Source organism: Taeniopygia guttata, chromosome 13 (genome assembly GCF_048771995.1).
Source record: "Taeniopygia guttata chromosome 13, bTaeGut7.mat, whole genome shotgun sequence".
Lineage (NCBI taxonomy): Eukaryota > Metazoa > Chordata > Aves > Passeriformes > Estrildidae > Taeniopygia > Taeniopygia guttata.
The window spans coordinates 16,789,994-16,815,385 of NC_133038.1; the positions used below are offsets into that span (position 1 = coordinate 16,789,994).

At 45.5% G+C, this 25,392-nt stretch overlaps 2 protein-coding genes across 6 annotated transcripts in view; one reads left to right on the forward strand and one right to left on the reverse strand.

Annotated features, from left to right (window-relative positions):
• The window catches only part of CTNNA1 (catenin alpha 1), a 115,002-nt gene that overhangs the window by 43,878 nt on the left and 45,732 nt on the right, over positions 1-25,392 (reverse strand). Inside the window, exons 1-3 of one of the 2 annotated variants that reach the window (XM_012576136.5) lie at positions 10,363-10,661; positions 3,317-3,397; positions 2,387-2,539 (exon numbers count right to left, since the gene is read on the reverse strand). In XM_012576136.5, coding sequence (XP_012431590.1) covers positions 2,387-2,539; positions 3,317-3,397; positions 10,363-10,368 — 240 coding nt within the window. In that variant the 5' untranslated portion in view covers positions 10,369-10,661. Of the gene's footprint in view, positions 1-2,386; positions 2,540-3,316; positions 3,398-10,362; positions 10,662-25,392 lie in introns of those variants that run through there. The other variant, XM_030283950.4, reaches the window with a different exon arrangement.
• On the forward strand, positions 10,748-18,193 carry LRRTM2 (leucine rich repeat transmembrane neuronal 2). Of its 4 annotated transcripts, XR_012058201.1 has the most exons (3): positions 10,748-11,161; positions 11,500-13,988; positions 14,061-18,193. XR_012058201.1 is itself a non-coding variant. In XM_004176396.6 (2 exons), the coding sequence occupies exons 1-2, from the start codon at positions 11,158-11,160 to the stop codon at positions 13,047-13,049; spliced, it is 1,554 nt and encodes a 517-aa protein (XP_004176444.1). In that variant the 5' UTR covers positions 10,748-11,157; the 3' UTR covers positions 13,050-18,193. The 4 variants fall into 4 exon arrangements, 3 of the variants coding, with proteins under 3 accessions (XP_004176444.1, XP_012431600.1, XP_004176445.1); XM_004176396.6 differs by having other exon boundaries at positions 11,500-18,193; XM_012576146.5 differs by having other exon boundaries at positions 10,750-11,161; positions 11,949-18,193.

Here is a 25,392-nt window from a genome sequence, read left to right on the forward strand (position 1 = left end):
CCCAAGAGCAGAATCATGAAGGAACTGGCAAACATCCTTTTCCATTCTGGCAGAGGCACAAAGACATTTTAAACGCAACCCACCCCAACCCATCCTCCTGCACAGTGAATCTGACATCTCATACGACTCTGGTGGCTCTCCTGCCCCTCAGGACAAAGGGTCTGCAGGAGCACTATTCCCTTCTGTCCAAGCTAAGTGTATATATTAATCCATCTCCATTCAGGGAAGAGGTTTATAAACCATCTACACCATGATACTCTACAACTACAGTTACATTTCAGACAGCAAAAGTAATAACCAAGCCTTCAAAAAGCTGTTGCAGCAGCATATCATTTTAGCAGAAGCTTTTGATGTCAGTCAAAAATATTGCTGAATGTCTACTTTCAGGGGAATAGTCCTTGGAAGACAAGAGAGTCTGGCTGTACAGAGGCTGTGAAAAACTCTGCAGCCTGGTATTTGCACACCAGGTAGGGCCAGTCCAGTGAGGATGGAACTGTGGCTGCTCCAGTGGGACACGGCTCCCAGGGGGACAGGGAGAAAGGGCTCACCTGACAAGGGCTGCAGAGAAGCTCAGGAACAGAGCAACACAATTATTTCTTTTTAATTATGCCAATAAATTCCACACATCTGCTGAGGAGGTAGCAGAACTCTGGCAGAAGAGGCACTGCTATTGTTACATGATTCAACTTCTCCTGTAAACAAGCCCTAAAAATAATTTTCTAGATAAATCAGGCTTGCAACATGAAGAAGGGAGGCTTTAGACCAAACCCACTTCAAAGTGTTCCCAAGGCTGTATCCTGCTGCCAAGGCAGGGCACAGCAGCCCTGCCTTCCTTCCACATGCTGCTTTGCAAAACGGCAGTTACTTAAAATTTAGATTAGAATAACTTTGCATCTCTAGGAGGACAGCATTGATGTTGAAACATGACAAGCCAAAAGAGAAAAATGGATGCCTTCAAGAAATTAAAATATTTTCATTGCTTAGACAGCAGCTCTAAAGAGCTGGACAAGCTTCATGCACTGTGGACTATGGGGCAGCTGCAAAGTGCACTCAGAACCCTATGAAAAACACATGGTGTAAATCAGAAGCTACTTTTACTGATGTCTGATCAGTCTTATTCTTGAGCAATTTAAATCTGCCCAGCTGAGTGAGTATTCCCCACAATCCTTGGAGATACATGGACACCACTATCAAACACAGAGACACTGAAAGAGCAGAACCACACGAAGCAGCCTGGGACTGCTCCTGGGGAGAGCAGCCAACCAGCCAGAGCCTCAAAGCACGGAAGAGCACAGGAGGAGTTTTTGACACTTATTCCTAGTGGCATGTTTCCCCAACAATACCTATTGCTGTGTGTTCTGTGCCATTCAGCATCAGCTGGCACAGAACTCTCACGCGATGGTGAAGGCAAGGGGTCGAGAGTGCCGAGGTGGATCCATGAACAGGGCAGGCTCTGCTGCTGCTCTCTGCAGACACACCATGGAAACTGCTTCCCTCAGCTCCCTGACAGGAGCAGCAGCCAGGTGAGGGTCAGGCTCTTCTCCCAGCTAATGAGCGAGAGAACGAGGGAACGGCCTCAGGCTGGGCCAGGGCAGCTCAGGGTGGAACCAGCAGGAATTTCCCCATGGAAAGGGGGCTCAGGGATTGGGAGGAGCTGCTCAGGGAGGTTTGGAGTGCCCATCCCAGGAGGTGTCCAGGATAGGACTGAAGGTGGCACTGAGTGCTCTGCACTGGGGACAAGGTGGGGATCAGGCACAGCTTGTATTCGATGGGCTGGGAGGGATTTTCCAACCTCAGTGATCCTGGGATTTCAGTTAAGACACCTTGGTCCCATTTAATCTGGTTTTCCCCCCCGACAGAGCTCTGTTCTGCAGTTCCACCAGCTGGAGAGCCTTTGGGTTTTCCTTACAGAGGGGTGGCAGGGATCAGTTGTGCTGTCATTCCAAGTGTTCTGTTTGCTCTTCACACACACACGAGCAGCTCTTCATTCTGAAAGCCTTCACACAAAAGGCCTGTTTATATTCAGTGGGATTTTACTGGAAATAAAAACCCTCCAGGCTTCAAAGCAATGGGTCCAACTGTCCAGCAGGACAATCGTGCCCTGGTCTCCCTTACTCAAACTGACCACCTCTAAGGAACAAAACCTTTATCATATACTCACATTGTAATATCCACACCTACATGGGTTATTTAACAGTGTCTTTTGATAAGCTTACATTTTCCATTATTTAAATATTAAATTGTATCTAAATTCATTCAAATAAAAATTTAAAAGGAATTTATTACAGAATTTGCTTTGTGCTTCAACAGAATTGAAAAACCTGTTTTGCCTAGTCTTGCCTTAATTTAACTAGCAACAATTAAATTTTAATTTGTACCATCTTACCTCAATCAATTTGTTGGCATGTTCACGGAAAACCTGGGCATATTCTTTAACTTCTTTTTCATTCCCATTCTTGGCAGCTTCAATCAATACTAAAAGAGGAACATTTGTTTCCAGAAAAGAGTCTGAAACATGGTCCATAACAGCTTTGCGGAGCTAAAATAAAAATAAAAGAATGAGTTATTCTTCAATAGTGTTGCACTGCTGCTTCCCTCTTACTGTATTAATACATATAGCTTAAACTACTTTTGTCATTGATCCTTTTTCCTTTGTGTGACCAAGGCTTTCCCTGTACTAAGTCTTGTCTACACACTTTTTGCTTCAATTTAAATTAAATCTCCTTAAAAAATGGATTAGTTATAGAAGTGCAAGTCACCAGTTTGGCCACAAATATTGATTTAGCAGCTCATATTGGTTTTGTCTGAGTAAATTTGCTGCTTTCCCTCAGCTGATTAAACAACACACTGATTTAACTTTTTTATTTTTCTGCTGGAATAAAAACATTTTGCAACAAACCTGATCCATATTCTCACTTACTCAAAAACAGGAATATATTGCTTTAAAACCAAAGAGAGAAAAGGCTGATGCTACATATAGTTCTCAAATAAAATAGGTTGAGATGAACACAACTAGAATTATAAAGTATCACTGATTATCTTCAAAGTCCATCAAGTGAAAGTTGTTTTTTGGGGGGCTTTCGTTGGCTTTTTTAATCTCTCTTGCCACGAGGATGATTAAGACTCCAACATCTGTATCACACAGGTAAAAGGGAATTAACAGAAAATTACATTCGCACCCCATGCTTCCCACAGGAAGCTCCTGGCCTCTAATTCACTGAAGACAGGCCAGCAAACCCACAGCCACTAGAAACAACACCCCAGCTTGCAGCACTGTACTCATGCTCAGCCAGCACCATCTCTGACCATTCCTTACCTGCCTGCGCAGGTCTCTGGTCTTCTTGGTCATTTTATCAATGGCAGAGTTCAGGGCATCACTTCTTTCCTTGCGGCCAGCCTGAAAAGCAGCAGAAAAAGGGTCTCAAAGTTAAACCAGTTGTTACTCATTTCAAGTATATGGTAAGATTCTGTTGCTATTTTTGAGGTTTGTGGAGTGATTCTGCACACAGGCAGTAGTCTCCACCTCCCCGATAAGGCAGTCACTGCTCCCTGCACACCCCACCCCAGGGATCACACCACACTGCTCCTGAGCAGGCAGCCAAAAGCCCAGAATCAAAAGTCAAATCCTTATAAACCATTTGTAGGGTAAGAAATTCAACACACAGGTGAGTCTCCAGGCCCACGCATGGGGAGCTGCCAAGCTTTGATCCAGCACGTTTTGCCTGAGCCCCGTTGTTAGAGAGGCCAAAGGGCCAGGCAGCAGGGCCAGCTTCCCTTTGCCATCAGACACTGGGTCAAAAATATCCTCATTCCTGTCAAATTAAGAGTCAGATAAGACAGTGGTGGTGGTCTCGTTTTGCTGGGAGTTTTTTCCCTTTAATATAGCTTATATTAGGGTTTCAAAACACACTTTATTCAACTACAATCCAATTTCTGAAGTCCTAAGCCACAATCAATATAATTATCCAGTTGAGAAGAAAAGCCATTTAGCAGTGCTGCAGTGAGTGTATGCCAGGTATCAATTCTCCAGGTGACAGGCTGGTGTGAAATATCTGGATGAACAGCCTTGAATCTAAAACATCAAATCCACTCTACAACAGAAATAAAAAATGGAGGGGAGGGAGTTAGGATGTTGTAATGCCATTATAGTGTAATGAATTATTGAAGATTTGTCACCGCCATGATCAAGTTATTTGATTCTCATCACAAAAGGTAACTGAAAAGTGACTGGAGCTAAACCCAGGAGCTTGTTGTGACACTGCCAAACCTGCAGCAGCTCCGGCACTGGCCCCTTCTTTGCTCAACATTCAAAAATCAAAGCTGAAGGCTCTAAATAAAGTGAAGATTAATGCACTGATTTACCCAACACTTTGCTGTTGCCCTGCTCAGGGGATATGACTGACAAGACTCCCTGAGCAATGGCTCTGCCCCGGGATGCTGGTGGCAGCAGGCAGGGCTGGCACCTGTGGGGGACAGGGGGACAGTGACCCCAGCAGCTGCCACAGGCACTGTCCCAGCCACAAGCTGCCCTGAGACCCCAACCTGCAGCGGCAGCTGCTTCCCCTCCTGATGTTTCACCCCTGTTTACCCACGGCAACGTGACCATTTTACTGAACCCACAGCACCCTCCCCACACACTGGGATTCTTTCCCAGGAATATGTTTGGATCTAAGATATATGCTCATCTATTATGCAGAAAGCCAAACATTCAGCTGTTCCAAGAAGTGCCATTTTACTTCTCCCCGGGTGCTCCCACATTACCATTTCAACAAGAAGCAGGAGCAGGGATTTGAGGTGATACCACCCATCAATTCCACTTTGCTGTCCCTGGCTTCACAGCCCACAGCAGCCTCGGTGCACAGCACCACATGCCTTTTGGATGAGAGGAAAGCCAAGAGATGGCCTTCACTAATGGACCACTATGCAAAACACCCCAACAAAGCACATTACAGCCTGAGCAGCACTGATTTCTCACTGCTGATCTGTTCCTATGAAACTACACCATGTCCTAGCACAGAAAGAGCTGTAGAATCCAGCCCCACTAGATTTTAGGAAAGCAGCTTCAGTTTATTTCCACCTTGCTGGCATGCATAAGTTTTAGCACAGAAGCTTATCAAATGATAAGCATGACCAGAATTTACTTCAGAAGGCTGCAGGATAAAGTACCCTGCTAATTTAGCTCTGGTGATTTAGCACATTGAGTCACTAATTGGGATCCTTTGTTAGGGCTGAGCAGGGGCAGAGCAGGACAGACCCAGGACACCTCAGTGGATGCACACACCCTGCTGCCACTGACATCTTAAACCATCACAGCCAACTCCAACCAAGGTCCTGGAGACAATGTTGAATTTTGCCCAGCTGAAGTTTCCTGACCATTTTTTCCCCTGCATAATAAACACAGTATTTCCCTGCTTTGTAAACACTGTGGGGCCAACCAAACCCCATTAGGACCTGGTGGAACACATGAAGACCTGCACAGCCCATGGCAGCACGAACCCTCCTGGGCACAGAAACACGCTGAGCTACTGTCACTTTGTCCAGGCTGCCACACATGTTGGGAATTTTACCCATTGGTTCCACCCTACAGTTCAAAAGTCCTCTTTGACTGGGCTCCCTCTCTCAAGTAATAAATCATGTTTTAAAGGCTCCAAGTGCCAGTTTAGCTCTTCTGGGTAATTTGTTCCACTAATCAATTAGCCTGACCATTAAAAACTGGTCCTCATGTCTAGTGTGAACCTCCACTGAGGAGCCAGCTAATGACCCAGCAGCACAAGGCAGCCCAGCCAGCAGCTCCTGCTATCCACGGGATTAGGAGGACTCACAAGAGTGAAGCCCAAATATTCAGATTTCTAATAGGATTTTTAGATATTCAGCACAAAACTCTGCTGAGGGAATCACAAACCCTGCAGCCAGTGAGTAGCTAATAGATTCAGTAGATTTAATAGGGTCATGATGACCATTCAATCATTCTGCAGTAAGATATCCCAACTCTACCAGTATCATGGATAATAAATTTAGCCACGGTGCAAATTTACTTTAAATTAAATCAGATCTTTATCAAAGAGGCTAGAATTGATGTTAAAAATCACTCATTTCCCCCAATCCCTTCATCTCTGCTCTTCCCCCACCATTGCTACCCTGCTTGCAGAGCACCACAAGCATTCCCTGTCACATCCCTGCAGTCCCAGCTCACACCATCATCCCCAGAGGGGACTCTTAATGCTCAAAACAAAGAAAGGGGATTTGTATACAGGGAGGGGAGCAGAATCACCATTTCTGTCATAAAGCCTTCCTGCTGTAGGTGTGCCATCTGAATTTAGACAAGCAAAAGGCAAACCCAAGCTTTTCCTATAGCTATGGAGGTTAAAATCTAATCCCAGCTGATTTATAGAGGTACAGGAGCATGGTGGTGGTGGTGCATTCCACCAGGATCAACAGAGCATGTGCTGTAACCAGCTACTCAAATATATGTTTTTGTAGCTAAATATCACAAACATCTGCTGTTAATCTTAAAGGTTTATCATCAGTTTGGGTTAAGATGAGCCCACAGAGGCGTTGAGGGAGACTGCCTCCTGCTGAGCACCAATTCACACCATCCCTGCAGAGCCCACCATGCCCCCTCCCCAAATAAGCACCCACATGTAAGCCAGATGTGCCACTGCTGAGAGCCACCACTGTCCCACCTGCCACCCCTCACACAACCACCAAAAAGGACACTTGGTAGAGAGGTTTCTGCTTCAGGTGTCTGGGAATTGATTTCTGGGCTGTCAGTTCAACAGGCAGCATGCTGATTAATGATTGGGGCTGAATAAGTTACAAGTGAGTGCTTGGCACACCTTCCTGTGGGCAGGCAGTGTGTCACTGTGTGTCACTGTGTGTCACAGTGTGTCACTGTGCCACCTCTGAGCTCTGCTGCCAGGGGACACAGGACATCAGGGCTCGGGTGCATTTTGTCCCATGCTTGGTTTTCCTTGCCACCCAGCCTAATTCTGTGTCTACAGAGGATAACCATGCACTGCCCTCCATCACTGTGTCAGCACGGCTGCCAACCAATTCCAGCTAGAACAGGGCTGATTCAAGGCCAGGCAGCGTGAGCACTGAGGCGTGACCCACACGAATTCCAGCAGTGTTTTCACATCCAAGGTCTGCTAGGAGGAAGCAAGACTGTGCCCTGGTTTGCTGCAGGAGGAGTTTCCTACAGCCAGCCCACAGCTCAGCAGAGCAAATGGGCTGCATGGCATCATCCAGGCTTCAGCAAGAACCTGAGTGACAATAAAGCTGCTGCACTGCCCCTCTGCCCAGCGGGCCATGCCACAGCACTGCCACCCTGACATCCTCCCCATGGCCAGGGAAGGGTGGCTCCTGCACTCACCCTGGTACAAGGAGGAATTACAAGCAGTGCCAGGTGCAGAGAGCTCCCAGACAGGGAGGTGACAGCCACCGTGCTGTGCCACCACATGTGCCCTTTGCTCCCATGGAGACAAGGATACCCAACCTCCAGTGCCCATCCCTCCCACTGCCCTGCCCCAAAGGACTCTGCAGCTGGCCCAAAGCCCTGGGCACAACTCTGCTGCTGGGTCACCTCCAACATGCCTTTGTCCCAGGTGTCCCCTCCTAGGGCTCCGTGCTTCCACGGCAGCGAATCCAAGTGACGAAGGTGCACGGTGACACAGCCACACGGCCCTGCTCACCTCCTGCCTCACAGCCCTGGGACACAGCACCAACACAACCTTCTGGCCAAAAAGCTGCAAATCCTCCCATGGTCCCCAAGGTGCTAACACCCAGCAACAATCCCCACGGCCGCTCCTGCAGGCAGAAAGGTGAGCTGGCTGCTGTGCCGTGCCACACACGTGGCTGCCTGTCCTGCTGCTGCAGTCTGGGCTTGCACCCTCCAGGTCCCCAGCACAGCAAAGTCACACAGACCCCACATCTCCATCCAGAAAAATTAGCTTGTATGTTGTTCTTAATAGACTAGGAAGGCTTCCACAAGATGTCAGCCTAACTAAATGACAACGCTCGCCTCAGGGTGCAATTCTACTTTCCCAGCACATGGGTTTAGCAGGAAAACCAGTTGTGTTGCTGCTCCACGAGCGGGGTAGGTGAGAAGCCCTCAAACGGGTTATCTGGTCCTAGCAAGCTTATTCCTAACAATTTCCCTGTCCACATTGCATATGAGGGTTCAGGCTGCCATAAAGTTCCTGCTGTGGCCAAAGGGCGCAGGTAGCATCAGATATGGTTTTTCATGCTGGGCAATGAGTATTCAGGCTCAGAAGAAATGCATTTGCACGAGTTTTGGGGGTTTTATTCCCAGTCTGTTGCACCCTGACACCCCAGGTAGCTCCCAAGGAACGATGTGAATTTTACTGCAGTGTTCCAGACTTTGGAGACTGAGATGCACACTTGTGGTAATAACTGTTATTTCACAGCAAGTGCACATAAAAACATGTTTTGCTAAGAAAAGCACCCATAAAGTTCATGTTAACAGTTTCCTAAACAGGAAACTCGCTGGCAAGGTGCTAAATAGCCCTTGTTTGGTTAAGGGCCAAAGAACGGAGAGCTTCAGAAAAGGAGCAACTCACCGTATTTGAACATTAACTCTTAACTCTGTGCCAAATTACACAATCTTAACGTGGGAGGAACCTACCAGCAGATATTGATGCAAAAAAGCAAAATGTTTCCAACGATACCTAATGTCAGCCTCCTGGTAAGAGGGAAAGAGGCAGCACTGGGGAGGGCTAACAGTCAACCTTAAACAGTTGTCCTTAAACTGTACCCTTTGGAATGCTGTTGGTAAATGTTATGTAATATATTGAAATGTTATTAGAATTCAAATTAAAACCCAGATCAGGGTGTTGCACAGAGCTGCTCCAAGAAGCCTCCACAGGTGCTGCAGAGCCACGGTTCTGTCGGATAACTGGAGCTGAGCCTGAGCTCTTTGTACCCTGAACATTAAACAGGAAGAATCTCTTTAAATAGGTTTATGTAATTTCTTTGCATGGATTTCTTTCACATTGGAGCAAATGTGAAAACATTTACTATGGCAGAGCAATTTAAGAAATTTATCTAACAGTTCCTAATTTGCTTAATAAAGACAGTTACTTTCCTGATGGGTTCAGAGTAGGGTTTATTTGTTTTGCTTTAGCGTTTTTTGAGGTTTTTGAAATTTTATTCTTGTGCGTTCACATTCTCCATCCCTTTACTTTCCACTCAGTGCTCCCCTTGAGTCTGCCCATCCCAGAAAGGAAGCAGCACAGGCAGTGTCACCATTCCACCACAGTACAGCCAAGGGAGAAGCAGGCAGAGAATAGCAGGTCTTGGTTTAAGCAAGGACCTCCAAGGAACCAAAGCAAGGAATCAACACTTAGTAACAAAGGTAAACAGTCATTTTATTTTAAACCCTTCTTTTGACACAATTCATCTTACTCCATCATCATGCGAAACCTGTTATTCTCAGCTCATTCCAGATCTTGGAGGTTAGAGGTGATACCTTGCTGCTACACAACAAACATTTTCAAGTGCCTCCTCTAAATTATTGCTTTATAGCTCAAGGAGAAAATAAAACAAAAGCTTATCCGAGTTGCCTGGAACAGGAAATCAGCACCCCCCCGCTGCACCCACATCGAACTATGACCAGAGCAGTGGCTCCAAAGGCTTTACCTGCACATGCATCTTAAAAACATATAAAAATGTCAATTGAACCTGGTCATTTACCTTTCAGTACCAGCTGTCCCAGAGGAGAGGTTGCTCTGGAAATGGGGCAATGAACATATAAAGCAAGGAAACAGCCCTAAGAGCCCCCTGTCCTCCTCCTGGGCTGTGCGTGCACGCTCTGGCCAGAGCCCAGCGGGGCTGGAGAGCACACACACTCTGCAGGGGCACATCTGCAGCCCTAAACCCACAGGGTAACTGTTACAGACCCATCCTGCAACCAGGGGCTCCTGGAGGTGCTGTCCCCCCTCTCTGAGTGGGACACACAGCAGCAGGACATTGGGGGTGACCACAAGGAAGCCCTCGCACAGCTCTGAGCCCCGACTGGAAATACCAATCTCATCATTTCTGCCCTGCACTCCAGTGCCCAGGAAAAAGCAAGTATAAAACCCACCGTTTGGGAGGAGAAAATAGATTTTCTAGTTTCATAACCACACACTGTCAAGCTGGATTCCAATTAAATTTTTCCTGTGCCTTAACGCAAGCTTTGCTTTTTCCAGAAATTTCTCCTGGCTTGAAGCACTTGCTCCTGTGCCCTGCTCCTGGGCTGTACTTCCTGACACTCCAGCTCCACCACTGCTCTCTGCACTTCTGCAGGGACCACAGTCACACACAGCTGTCACACGGAGCTCTGAGCTGCCCAGTCTCTCTCACCTCCATGCAAGCCGGTGCTGACCAGCATCCTCTATTCAAACTCTGCGCATTTTGCAGCTCAAAGTTCCTTTCATGCAGGGAGATTTAGCAGAAAAGTGGGAGCAGACAGCACTCGGGCACTTCCATCCGCGGCTCTGCGCTGCTGTTAACCCCAGCTGAGCAGAGCCGGCGCAGATGTGGGGGGAGCTGCGAGTCCCTCCTGCGCCGTCCGTCCTGGGGACGAAGGACTCCTGCCGCTGGATTTTCCCCCCTCTATCAGTGGTCTCTAACACGATCACAGCGTGCAGCACAATGCTTTAAAACAGCAAAGCTTCTGGAAAACCCAAACAAAAGGAACGTCACCAGGTGACGTCAGCCTATATAGAGCCCTGTGTGGTCGCAGCGCATAAGCAAATCCATTCTTGTACCGCTTCCCTGAAAAGCTTTTCAGTAAATGCACTCATGCTACTACAGGAGCTTCTCTCAGCAATAAGCCACCCATCTGCCATCAACAAGTTAGGACTAAAGGAAGCCACAGCTGCGGAAAAGGAAAACGTGAGCTTCGATTAACCAGCTGAGCAGCCACAGAGGACGAAAACTTGTATTAAGATTTAAAAATTGCAGACCTGTCAGAGGAGATCAAGGCAGCAATTTCAAAAGGAATATTCCAAGAGAGCATCGTGGATTTTGCACTAATATCAAAGGACACTAAACCCAGTCAATTATTCAAGGCTGTCTTACATTAGAGCCTTTCACAGACTCACGGCGTTGAGTCTCAAACTACGACTGAATGCACCCTCCAATGTACTCAAAAGAATGGGTAAGTTCCTGCGTTTCTCTGTTCCTTGTATAATGAATGACAGCTCTGCTTTAAAGGAGCAGTTAAGATGCTAAAGCTGATTGCTCCGCACTGAACCTTATGAAAAAAATGTTTTCCGATAGTGCCACTGTAACCCTCCGTAATCGAGATAAAGCCTCCTCCTAAGTGTAATAATGTCCAAGTATTCGGTTTGTTGTAGTAAGTTGTTTCTTGCATTTAGAATTAGCTTGTTGGAAATGCATGGCAATGTTATCTGCAGTGAAATCTTCCACTGTGATATTCCAAGTGTACTGATAAGGCTATCCTATCTTGTTGTTTTCCTAAATTATATTCTGCAGGCTTACATTTCAAGTGGCCATTAGGGGCTCGTATGCTGGCAGCACTATATGCAATGAGTATGGTTTTAAAAATGCTGCCTGCCTTGGGCATGGCTTGTCCACCAAAATGTCGCTGTGAGAAGCTGCTCTTTTACTGTGACTCTCAGGGGTTTCACTCAGTGCCAAACACCACTGAAAAGGGCTCGCTAGGTTTGTCACTGAGGCACAATTATATTTCTGAACTTGAAAGGGATCAATTTGCAAGCTTCAGTCAACTTACTTGGCTTCACTTAGATCATAATCAAATTGCAACAGTCAGAGAAGATTCTTTTCAAGGACTGTATAAACTTAAGGAATTAGTCTTAAGTTCCAACAAAATCTTTCATTTGCCAAACACAACTTTTAGCCAGCTGCTTAACCTGCAGAATTTGGACCTCTCTTTTAATCAGTTATCCTCTCTGCACCCCGAGCTCTTCTACGGCCTTCGCAAGCTACAGACCTTGCACTTGCGATCCAACTCCCTGCGGACCATCCCGGTCCGCCTGTTCTGGGACTGTCGTAGCCTGGAATTCCTGGATTTGAGCACAAACCGCTTACGAAGTTTGGCTCGCAATGGATTTGCGGGATTAATCAAGCTGAGGGAGCTGCACCTAGAGCACAACCAGCTGACAAAGATTAATTTTGCTCACTTCCTCCGGCTGAGCAGCCTGCACACGCTCTTCTTGCAGTGGAACAAAATTAGCAACTTGACATGTGGGATGGAGTGGACCTGGGGCACCTTAGCAAAGCTCGATTTGACTGGAAACGAAATCAAAGCCATCGACCTCACCGTCTTTGAAACTATGCCTAACCTTAAAACCCTCCTCATGGATAACAACAAGCTCACCACTCTGGATTCCAAGATCCTGAGCTCGCTGAAATCCCTCACCACCGTGGGCCTCTCTGGCAATCTGTGGGAATGCAGCCCAAAGATCTGCTCCTTGGCCACATGGTTGAGTGGCTTCCAAGGTCGGTGGGAGCACTCCATCCTCTGCCACAGCCCCGACCACACCCAGGGAGAGGATATTCTGGATGCAGTATATGGTTTTCAGCTTTGCTGGAATTTATCGACTGTGGTTACCCCCGTGGCTACGACATCGTACACAGCTCCAACTACCGAGTACACGAAAAGAATAAGCTCTTCTCATTTCCATGTGGGAGACAAAGAGATTCCAACTACAGCAGGCATGGTCGTTACCACCGAAGAACAGTTCCCTGAGCCAAACAATGCCATCTTCACTCAGAGGGTAATTACAGGAACAATGGCTTTATTGTTTTCTTTCTTTTTTATCATTTTTATAGTGTTCATCTCCAGGAAGTGCTGCCCTCCCACACTAAGAAGAATTAGGCAGTGCTCAATGATTCAAAACCACAGGCAGCTCCGATCCCAAACGCGGCTGCATATGGCCAATATGTCAGACCAAGGACCCTATAACGAGTACGAACCCACCCACGAAGGACCCTTCATCATCATCAATGGCTACGGACAGTGCAAGTGCCAGCAGCTGCCCTATAAAGAATGTGAAGTATAATACCTACAGCCCATCACAAAGTAAATCAGATAAGTAACCTACTTGAAAATTGTAGGGACCTACATCAGATTCTAATTTTTACAAATGTTGACATAAAGCCTAATTTTCCAAGCTACTTAATGGAAACATTGTTTATGGAGCGGTGCAGTATTTTTAAGTTTTTTAAAAAATAAATCCATAATATTTTCAGTGTTAAAGAAGCAATGATTACATTCAACTTGCACTCCTAATGTTTAAAAGTCTAAAGAGATGCTCACCTCAAACGATGTAAAATGTTTCATGTTATGTAATTATATGACTGTGTGTAAACATTTATACCCGAGTCTCCATATTCTACTTTTTCTACTGCAATCAGTCTTAGGGGAAGGAGACTGGATATCTGTGCAGGGATCTGTGGGGGACGTGCTCTCCATTTGTTCCACTGCAGCTGGAGGATCCCAAACGCTGCAGCTGGCTCCGGGCACTTTAAGGGCAGCCCGGGAGGAAGATTATCCTCCTCTGAGCATTTCACTCCAGTAAGGGAAGGGAGGGAAAACAAAAGGAAAAAAAAAATAAAAGAGGAACAAAGGTCCAGGTGGGAATTCCAGTGCACTGGGGTGAATTTATCTGAAATACGGTTTTGCTCTGTGCATGTTCATGGTGTTCATGGCTCAGCTTGCTGAAAGGGACGGCAGGCACAGAAAGGAGCAGTTCACACAGCACACACAGGGACACACAGCCCCAGACAGGATGTGCACACACACACAGGGCCACACAGCCCTGGGCAGAACGGGCACACACACACACACACACTCAGGAGCAGAATGGGCACATAGCCCCAGCAGGATGGGTGCATGCACAAGCATGCACACACAGAGTTCCAGCAGGACAGGCAGACACACACTCCCAAGCAGGATGGGTACACCTCCAGGAACAGGATGGGCACAAACACAGCCCCAGGCAGGATGGGGACACACACACACAGAGCCCCAAGCAGGATGGGGAACAGGATGGGCACAAACACAGCCCCAGGCAGGATGGGGACACACACACACAGAGCCCCAGGCAGGATGGGCACACACCCCCCAGGAGCAGGACAGCCCGCTCTGTGTCCCCAGATTGGCACTGCAGCTTCTTTAGAGAGGCTCAGCACGCTGAGATCGATTGAAAATATTAAGTACATTCAGTCCTCGACTCCCTGGTTTCACTTGATGATACTTTTCATGAATTCAGGCTAATTACTTAATGATGATGAACAAACAGCATTTCAGCACCTTTTCATGTGTAAATACCCTTAATGCAAGGTTCTCTTAATTAAAAGCAAATATCAACAGCAAGGTTAAGGAGAAGAGGGAAGGAAGAAAGGAAGGAAGGAAGAAGCCTCTCTTTGTCCCCCTGGTGCCCCCCCAGCTGAGGCTTCCTCTGGCTGGGAAGCTATTTTCATGCACTAACTCCACTGGTTTCTCTGGAGACAGAATTAGCCCCTGTAATATAAGCTCTCACTTGTCCTCCTCTTCTAAAATTCAAGATAAAAAAAGACCCCTTCTGATAAGTTAGGAGAATATGATTAGTTTATAGAATAGTTCACTGAAAAATGTTTTATTTCTTACTCAATATGGGACAGAATCTAAACTAATATGACTTTTTAAAAAATCATATATAAATATATATACACACACACACCTCATTCTAAGAGGCAATTTGATTTCTTTAGCCAGAAGTACCATATTGCTATTTATACTCTATTATGGAATTATATGTAAATATTTGCAGATCTATGCAGTGATGGTGGTACTCAGATGCCACGAGGGTGGGGGGGTGGGGGGTCTGCAAAGGATTACATTATTTTTAAGTCAACTGCTCAAATATTGTACACATTCTAACCAAAGCTAAAAGATTCAGAGGGATGGAGAATTATTTTATATATATATACATGTATGTATAACTAAAAAATGTGTTGTGTCCAATGCTGCAGTGTTAAACAATTACCAGCACACCCCGATGAAGAAACAAAATTCCTCACAGTGTTGCCATACTTTGACCAAATCCATAATTACAGTATGCTAATTGTGATGTACTAAACTATCCTGCAAACTTTTTAAACAGAAAAACCACTGCACAAAAATCTGTTTGCTATTTCACTCTGCTTTTCTCTCTGTATTACCACTTAGTGAGGTATTTAGGGTGCAATTATACAACAGTTTGATGCTTTCTTGTGAGATGAACATGTCCAAGGCAATTATAGCAAGATACGTAGCTTCTCTTAAGATTTTACATAAAGGTTTTTCAATTGCTGATTTTGAAGAACTAATTTGCATCATTTTACTTTTACATACAGTGCCCTAAACATAAAGCCAATATTTTGTTTACTTCCCTTGACTTTGTACTTAATGGAAGAGATGATTCAGTGAAGCCTAATGGATTTCCATAGAGATATCTTTGAACTCTTGTAACTGTTAATACTAAGATGAGTCCATTTACACCTGTTCTGGGAAATTAATTACTGCTTTTAACTGACTACAAAAAATCCTGCAGGGTGGGTGGACAAAGAGCAGATATTCTGGATGATTAAATCCCACATGAGGCAGAAGGCCAGAGCTAAACTGAGGAACACAAACCCATCTTGGTCCCCAGGGGTATTTAGGTGACTGTAGGAAGATTTGCTTTGCTCCTTCCCATACCTAAGTGCTCACAGCTCTCCTGAGGCCCAGGATGCTGCTCTGGGAGCAGGTGAGCAGTGAGTGGGCATCCCTGTCCCTCCCCCTGCACTGGCTGGCACAGGCCAGCTGGGGAGGAGGCACTTGGGGATGACTTCCACCTACAGCTGCAGGGTACCAGCACAAAGTTACCACCGAGCTTGTTAATTATCCTGGCAACCAAATAATCTGGCTGAGCTGCCATCCCCAATCAGATGTCAGCACTGAACCCTGACAGCTTCAGCTGTGTTTGCAGGAAGCAATCCCAGACACCCTGGCTGTCAGACAGTTCAAGGGGTACCACCTCAGTCTTCCACACAGGAAAAAGAAGAGGCTGCTTGAGGAGGAGCTGAGGTTCCTCCAGGAGCTGCTTTCCTAACAGCCCAGCTCTGTACTACTCCATCTCTGTGAGCTTTTAATGCCACCCAAGAAGAGCAAAGACAGATGCTCCAGCAATGCTGCATTCAACCCCCTTCCCCATCCCTGCCACTCACAGTGATTTTTCCAAGCATTGAAGCACCATTCCAGTGCCCCTCCAGGCAAACCCACCCAGGCACCCAAGGTTCCATTGGTCCCGAGGTGCTTGGCTTGCAGACAGCAGAGCAGGAGGCGAGCAGGGAAGCCCAGCACCATCCCGTTCCCTCTCCATACCTCACACTAATCCACAGCCAGTCTCCCAAATGCTGTGCTTTACGTCTGCTATTTCCAAACCCATTTGTTGCCAGGTTCCAGGCATAAGCAAAGCAATTCAGCAAACATTACATTTAGGGTAACAGGTATCATAAAACTCACAGAATGCCAAGCAGCAGCAGTGAAGTCAATGTGAATTCCCTGCGGAGGGACAGCGAGCACCAGGCAGAGCCATTCTCTGCACAAGGACACAGCCACAGGCTGTTCATATTTTTTATTTTAAAGTTACTGTCTTCCATTTGCAATTGCTTGTGACTCTTCCAGGCAAGGAGGGGATTGAAATAATTGTGCTACTCAGCAGTCCCTGATTTATTTTGTTGATAGAACAAGAACCACGATGATTTGGTTTAAATTAATTGTATTTCAGTACAAGCACTGGCTGATGACAGGAGCTTGTTAACCTGCCCTCCCCAAACAGCATCTCTGCTGCACAGCCTCGGTTTGTACAGATTCTACACTGCTTACAGGTGCTTCAACACCTCCAGGCACAACCTTAGAGGTCTTTGGGTCTTTTAGAAACAGAATTTCTTGCGCTGCCCTTGAAGTTCTTGGACTATCCAAAGATCTCCTCCATCCTTGCTGATATCCAGGCAGCTTCCCCTGCTCCTCACCCTTGCTTCAGTGAAATGAAAACCCAGCAGCACAAGTTCAGCTTTTGAGTCATTCTCCTGGAACAGGCTGAATTAATGCTCCCAGTTAGTCTCCCTGCATTAGATCAGTGTTTAAATGCACACAAGTAAAAATGACTCGATGAAGGGTGAAATGGGTGAGTGTTCAGTCTCCAGCTGAAGTGCTCCTCTGCACTGAGCTCCCTTTCCTTATCAGATCAAAACATAATGAATGCTGCTCCATCAGTGTTTGGTTTTGTTTGTTTCTCCCCCAAGCAGAAATGATCCGATTTTTCAGTGATCAGCCACATGCAAATCTGAGCTTCTGTCCCATTACCCCCTTACAAGACAGGAGCCTATTGCTACCCTGTAAAATCAGAAACATCTTAAACCAGAAACCTGCACTACACATTTATTTTTAATGTGTCTAAGATTATTTCCATTAAAGTAATGCAGAAATTAAGTTGATTTAATTTTGTGATCGGTGTAGCTATCAAAATCCATCTGTTCAGACCTATGAAACTTACCCAGGAGCTGATTTTCATCTTTCTTATGAAGTTTTCCATAAAAATTAAAAAAGTTCAGAGGGGGATACAGTATTTCTCCTCCCGCCCAAAAGGAATAAGCAAGGAGACAACAGAAACCAAAGGCAGCAGCTCCTCCCTCCCCACACCTTCCTCCACTGCAAATGTCCCAGATGCTAAAATTGGTGCTGGGCTTTGCTTTTTAAGGCACCACGTTAGCAGGATGCTTAGAGATAATTTCAGAATCAGCTGGAAATTCAGCATTTCACATCTTGTGTAAAAATCTTCTGAGAGGCATCTAGGGAAAGGCACCAGAAGCTTTGAGGGGTATAGTCAGGCCTCAGATGGGGTGAAACAGCGTCGTACACCCCTGTGTAAGCACCAAGAAGGTACACCTGCCATCTCCCAAGTACTCCTTTGTAAAAAGCCAAACAAAACTCACCCTATTTTATTTTTTACTAATGAAAACACTAGTAAGTGAACTATTCTACCAGCTTAGCAACCCATGATTACAGAGAGTCCTAGATGCATTGTGTTTAAATTACGTTTCAAGAGCCAAGTTCTGGTGGGAGGGGGCGTAAGTAATGGAGTAAAACAAGTGCAGTGTACAGAAGCATTTTGTTATTAAAATTGTGTATACTGTAAAACTGAATTTGCCTCTTTCTTCCTCCCTTTTCAAGCAGAGGTGCCAAAAGCTCGCTCTTTCATGGTATATTAAAAGCAGTCTGCATCCACTGTCCCAAGCAGAAGAGTCAGGTTTGGGCCATTTGCCAGTCACAGCAAATCCAGCCCCTTCTGTTGTACCACACTGAGCAAAACACAACCTTCTACTGTACCACAGTGGGCAGGGCAGCAGGGGCTCCTCCCAAACCAGGTGTCTCCTGACTAACAAAAACCGAATGAAAACCAAGCCAAAGCCAAACTCCTGGCCCTTGAGTAGCTGGATCAGGATCAGCACAGGTCTGGCCCAGCCTGGCTTTGCCCCTGGGTGTTTCCTGGCTCCTCAGGTACCCCCAGGGCCCACCTGTGGGTCACTGTGCCAGCCAGGACCTGGCATTTCCAGAGGGAACGTCCTGCCAACAGTGTGGCAAGGACAAACAGCTCAAAAGGTTCACAGGTGTCACACAGTGAGACATCCCATCAGTTCTGAGTCACAGCCCTCCAGGAAGGGTCCCAAAAACATTCCTGGTACAAGAAGTACTTTTTTTTTTCTTTACATGAGCTACCACAGCCAGCACAGCATTCAGAGCCACTGTGCCTCAATATCATGGGAAAGATTTCTGGGTTTGAGAAGGGGCAAGTTCACAGACACAGCCCAAAAGCCATGAGAGAGAACTGAACAAAAGAATGAGTTTCAGGATGTTCCAAGATGATTACATGCACTGAACCGCCAGCTAAAATCATTTTAGTAACTAAGCCATAGCTGCATTTACTTTTTTATCAAAAGGTTTGGCTGGAAAAAGCTCTCAAGGGTTTTAAATGTCAGCTGGCAAACTGCCTCTCAAATCCTTCTAATACTTCAAAGCAGCACACGATATATCTATTTTCTTAAACTCTCAGAGACTAATTTTACAAGCAAAAGCATCTCTCAATTACAAATCCAGTTGTTCTTGCAAGCAAAGGTAACACACCTCAGAGAAAAACCAGTATTCTGAATACATTATGCAAAACCTTTAAATCCAATTAGGAACAAGGAAATGTCAACATCACTAGCGACTTACTTTTAAATGTAGACCCTATTAAGACAACTGCAAAAAAATTGAGATTCAAGAATTTGACTGGAGAGGATTGCACAAATTAACTGAAAACTGCAGCACTGGGAAACCCTGGCTCCCTCCTGCAGTGAATGTCCAGGCCAAGGGACAGGATTCAGTGAGAGTGCTCACCCACCACAAAACCCTGATGTCAGTATTTTCTGCAATCTGTTCTTACGGAAAAGCATTACAAAATCATTGTTACCTAATCAACAATTTCATTACCACAAAGATTTTAGGAAATTTTATTATAATGAGGTAAAACTCTATTTGCCATATTTGACATAGGATTCACGTGCTTTGGGTCTTATTTTGGGAGAAATTTTTTTGCAGTGAGGGTGGTGAAACCATACAATAGGTTACCCAGAGAGGTGGTGGATGCCCCTTCCCTGAAAACATTGCAGGCCAAGTTGGACAGGGCTGTGGGTGACCTGATCCGCTTGAAGCTGTTCCTACTTATTGTAGGGGGCTGGACTAGGGTTATTTTAAAGGTCCCTTCCCACTCAAACCATTCTATGATTCTATGAAACAAAACAAAAAAAAAAAAAAAAAGAGATAAGTGTCTCATTAGCACAATCCTGTGTTTGTTTCTGTGATGCACAACTCCAGAGGTTTGGCTGCAAGGGCACCGAGCAAACCCTTCAGCAAACCCTTCTGGGCTGACAGGTAACCAAAACTTGATTTCAGCTCTTCAGCTGGTTGTAATCCACAAGGTCTTTAATTTGACTTTTGCTTCTAAGTTTTCTAAAAGGACAAAAGTTAAACACACACAAAAATCATTTAAGCATAAAAGCCAGGAGCAAGAAGCTGAGCCACGACCAGAGGGGAACATCCCTTGAGTTAAACTAAACTTCTTCTCCCCAGTTTGTAACACAAACACTTGCAGTAAGCACACACAAGCAAAATGAAAGGGTGTTATGTTTAAATGAAGTAATCATTCTTTTATAAAACCAAGATATTTCTTTTAAATGCCATGGAAGTTACTTCCCTGTTATCCCCAGCAGACTCTACTCCTTGTACATTGAATATTCAAGCAAACTGGACACAGAGGAGATGCTGCTTTTCCTTCCACCCCTCCCTACCCCACAGCGTGGGCAGTGCAGCACTGTTTGACAGAGGTGCATCACGCTTTGTACCAGTTAAAAAAAAACAGCCATATTTCATGAGAAGTCTTGGAGTAAGTGGAAAAGCTTCATCCATCAAGAAGCTTCTTAAATAATGAATGAGTCATAATTCTTTACATTCAAAAGCAATTAATTTTCTGTATTGTAATCAGGAGAATAAATCTGATAAATCCATTCTAATGGCTCTGAACCTGAAGGTAGTGTTGCAGTTGAATTTTTAATTTTAAAATACAGGAGCAGTAAGGACTTCTGCTGTTTAAACATACAATCAGAACAGCTTTACTGCATATTTAATAGGTAAAATGGGCTTTGTGAGACCACATGAGATTAAAGACAGCTTTAGATACAGCAAATAATTTCAAGCAGAAAGGTCCTTCCAAGATACCTCTTAACTGTTTGGCCACTGAAGTACTTGAAATATCCTTTATGAAGTGTACAAAATAGAAAATCTTGCTGCAAGAAGTAGTTTTACTTATATGTTTGCAAGAGCTAAAAATATTGAGTAGCATGTTAATGTGGAATCCAGCTCAACCGTACAGCAACTGTTCCTATTAGTGAGAAAAGAGCAAATGCTTCCTAACTCCTAAATAATCCATCACATATCCAGAACCTCTGCCTCAAAAGCCATGTGCTGTTAGCTAGGACTATCAATTTCTGCCTTCAAATGGATTGCTTCAGCCCTAACACCACTTTAAGTTTGAATTCTTTTGGAGAAAAAAAACCTGTCAAATTAATAGAGCTCTTAGTAAAGCTAATAACAACACAGTCTGCTAAGGAGTGAGAACATTGGAAAGGGACAGGGACATAAATGCTACAAGGGCAGTTCCATCACCACACAGCACTTAACTGGGGGAAAAACACACTCCCTGCACTGCAGCCACTCTCAGCAGCTTTGCTAACAACCTCTGCTTTAAGGAAGGCAAATTTCAGCTGTCCAAGCAGTCCAGCTGCTCCAGAGGGAGGTCGTGCACTCAATATCCTCAGCACACACCTATCAAAGGATGTGAGCCAGGAACAAAGCCCCAGCTTGGGAAAACCACCCAGCAGGGCCATGCTGCAAGCCCCCAGGTCTAAGCACACACCTCTGACTTAAAGAGCAGGAGATATTAAAGCACCATCTCTGCTGTCCTCAGGAGAAGACAACATGCTCTAGTAAAGACCTGGAACTACTCACTGATCCTGTTCAGCCCTGAAGCACAACATCCCCACACAAACAGCAACAGCTGCTTGAAATTCTGGCTGATTACATGAGAGGTTAAAGAACTCCTCCTCAAGTTTTCCAAATAGTCATGAAGATGGAAATAGCTGGAAATATGGACAAACACTGAGCTCAGCACCCAGGGGAGCAGCAGGCCTCTGCAAGGCTGACCAGAGCACGGGCAGCCAAGCTGGGGAGCTCCTAATGACAGCTGGAAGCTCTCTGGGGAGCAAGGGTGCATCTGCAGGGTCCAGGCCTTCAAGAATTCCACAGCCACAGGGCAGGTAGGCAAAGAAAGCCATCTCTAGTTTATATTCTTGTCTGTGGATAACCAGCTTAGCTCTGGGATGCCCATCAGCACCATAGCAGCTGCGGTGCTTGGAAGTGAGGAAGCTGTGTCTTCCGATGCCTTCCACCTGCAGTTAGCATCCAGAAACTTCCAAAAAGGCTAAGGTTAGACATCTGATTGGGATGAACCACAAAAAAACCCAAAACCAACCAAACCCAAAGTGAAACCAAAACAAACAAACCAACCCAGTGAGCCTTGGCAGGTACTGCATCTTTAACGTGACACTACACTCAGAACAAAAATTAGATATTTCTGACAAGTTCCTAGAGTCTTTGGTGACTTCTAGGAGATGCCTGTTCACCCTCTACTGAACTTGCAGGAGTTGTCTGTTCACCTTTGTCCTGGCTTTGCCAAAGCAGGACAGACATTTACTGACCCTAGGAAGTATCAGCCTCAATGGCTCAGCATGCAATGAGCTCTTGCCCGGTATTCCTCCCTGCCAGGGAGTGCAGAGCAAGTCTCTAGACCAGCAACAATTTTACCCACAGTGAAACCCAGCAAACACCCACAGAGCTCACTCTGTAACAACACAGCAGCATCAGGACTAAGGAATTCCAGCTTTTTACAGACATTCAAAATACCCTCAGTGCTGGGAACTACTGAACAAACTGCAGTGCCTCTTCCACACCGAGTTTTGAATTAGTCAGTATAAATAAATATTTGTAAATACTTGTTGAGCAATTTGAAACTCGGATAAAACCTCTGCTTTGTTCCACACCCCAGAGGTGTTTCTGGAATGAATTCCAAGCCCTTGCCCCCCTGCTGCAGAGCTGTCCCTTGCCAGCAGAGCCCAGGCCAGCAAGCAGCAGGTTTCTGAGCACACAGCACTGGCACAGCAGTGGGATCATTGCTGGAGCTGTGTGATATGAGTGCCCCACACCTTCCCCAGCCCCTCCTGTCTGACAGCACACCCTCAAACACAGGGACAAATGGAAACATAGACCAAGAGGAGGCAGACTCCAGTGCACCCAGCAGATAAATCCCAGGGATATTGTCCTTTCATACCTAGAGCTGTCTATGGACAACAATTAACTTGACAAAGGGTGCCAGGAGAGTATCCAGAGACACATGAAAAAGGTTTATGCCACATTCAAATGAGCTGATGCCACCCAGCTGCAGACTGCTTCTTTCTTCTTAGTGGGCACTCCATCATTTGAATATGCCCCAATAAAGCTGCATCATCAAGAGAGGAACTTTCTGACACCTACTTTTACTGTCCATTTATTCAAAACCAGTCTCCATCAGGCAAATTAATAAGTGATCATCAGCTTTAGAAAGCAATTTCAATTGTTCATGCAAACACAGCTGCACTGTAGAAAACAGCTCACTGCCACTACCCTGACCTCAGGCTGTGCTGGCACAATCAACAACAAAACCCAGTCCATCCTGCCTGGCCATCAGGCACCCATGGGAAGCAGGAAAATACCAGGAAACCACTCCAAAAATATGAGCTTATGCAAATAACAAAACAACCCTATCCCTCTAAAGCATTCATTATGCACACACACACAGTTAATTAAATACATATAAAACAGAGATATTTCAGGTGGATTTCCCGTGTCACATTATGAAATACATGTAATCAGTGATCCTGGGGAACTAACTGATACAAATCAAAAATATTTAAAAGTCTAAAGTAAATCTCAAAACAAACTCTTTAATGGGAAGTTTACTCATGGAAAGAGTTATAAAAGGGTTTTTTTATAATTACTCCATCCTGTTTGCTACATTTGCTTATGCAAGAGAAGTGTTTTTAACTACTGGCAGGACTAGGATTAAATGACAAGTCCACATACTTGATCCAGATTCTTCATAGGCACAAGGTAAAAAATATGATAAAGAACACTAACAGGTTTTAGTGAGCTGAGCCAGGAAAAAAAATCAAACCCACATTCCTTCTGAGCAGAAAATAGGACCTTTTTGTGATTATTAAAACAACTTCTATCAAGGCAAGTACTCAGGCTGATTTCTACTCTGACAAGTGGTTTGGTCACTTCTTTTTATGTAATGCAGTTATAATCAAGAGAAGCCTGCTTCACCTCTGTTATCAAAACCACCTTTGCCTTCAAACCAAATATTTCAAGTTACTAACATTCTTCCAGTCGCTTCATTAATATAAAAACCTCCAAAAATCTTATTTTCTCACAGAAGAGCTATAATTTGCAACTTCAGTCTTGTAGTCAGTTCCCTAATGAAAAAGAAAAATCAGGAAAGCACACAGGTCTTCCTCCACATTTCACAGCATCTTTTAACTTAAATAGCAACTGACCAAAAGCTTCAGGACTGCCCCAGGCTAAAAATGATTCCTAATCCCTGTAACTCAGTCTGGAATTCCCATTCTAGGGCAAAACTGGGAGCAGCTAAAAACACTGGGACTGGTTTGTAAGAATTCACATCTTAAGAACAACCAAATGCAGCTGCCCCAGCTCTGGAAGTGTCCAAGCCAGGTTGGAAATGAGGTTAAAAAGGAAGGAATGTGCCCAGTGAGAACAGGGTCAGGTGACATGGGAAGAACAGAGATGCTGCTCCCTCCACTGCAGGCAGAAAATCCATGTAGACAAAGCTCAACGGAAGCTGAAGCTGCCAAAACTGGGGAATAATAACAATTCACAAAGATATTAATGGCAAAAGGCAGTGTAGAAATTACTTCAGTGTGTTCCAGGATGAGGATGATCGTCTCACAGACAGGGACAGGGAAAGGCAGAGATCTTTAATGCTTTCTTTGCCTTCAACATGGATCATGGACCAAAGGAGTCCCTGTGCCCTGAGCTGGAGGGCCACGACTGTGACAATGATCAGCTCCCAGCGGACTCTGAAATCATGCAGGATCCGCTGCTCCAACTGGATCCATACAAACCTATGGGGGCCTGATGGGATTCATCCAAGAATCCTCAAAGAGCTGCTGATATCATCACAAAGCCTCTCTTGATGATTTTTGAGTGGTGTTGGGAATCTGGAGAGGTCCCAGCTGACTGGAAGCGGGTGAACATTTTTCTGATTTTCAGGAAGGGCAAGAAGGAGGACCCCGGAAACCACAGGCCTGTCAGTCTCACTTCAGTGCTGGGTAAAGTTATGGAGATTATTCTGGGAGGTGTTGAAAAACACCTGGAGGACAACACAGGCATCAGTCACAGCCAACACAGCTACAGGAGGGGAAAGTCCTGCTTGTCAAACCTGATTCCCTTCTGCAACAGGGGATCCCACCTGGCTGATCAAGGAAAGCCAGCTGATGTGAGCTTTTTGGACTTCAGGCTCAGGGTGGATCTCAGGGAAAGGTTCTTCCCCCAGAGGTGCTGGCACTGCCCAGGCTGCCCAGGGAATGGGCACAGCCCTGAGGCTGCCAGAGCTCCAGGAGCCTTTGGGCACCAGGGATGCACAGGGGTGATTGTTGGGGTGTCTGAGCAGGGCACTGGAATCCTTG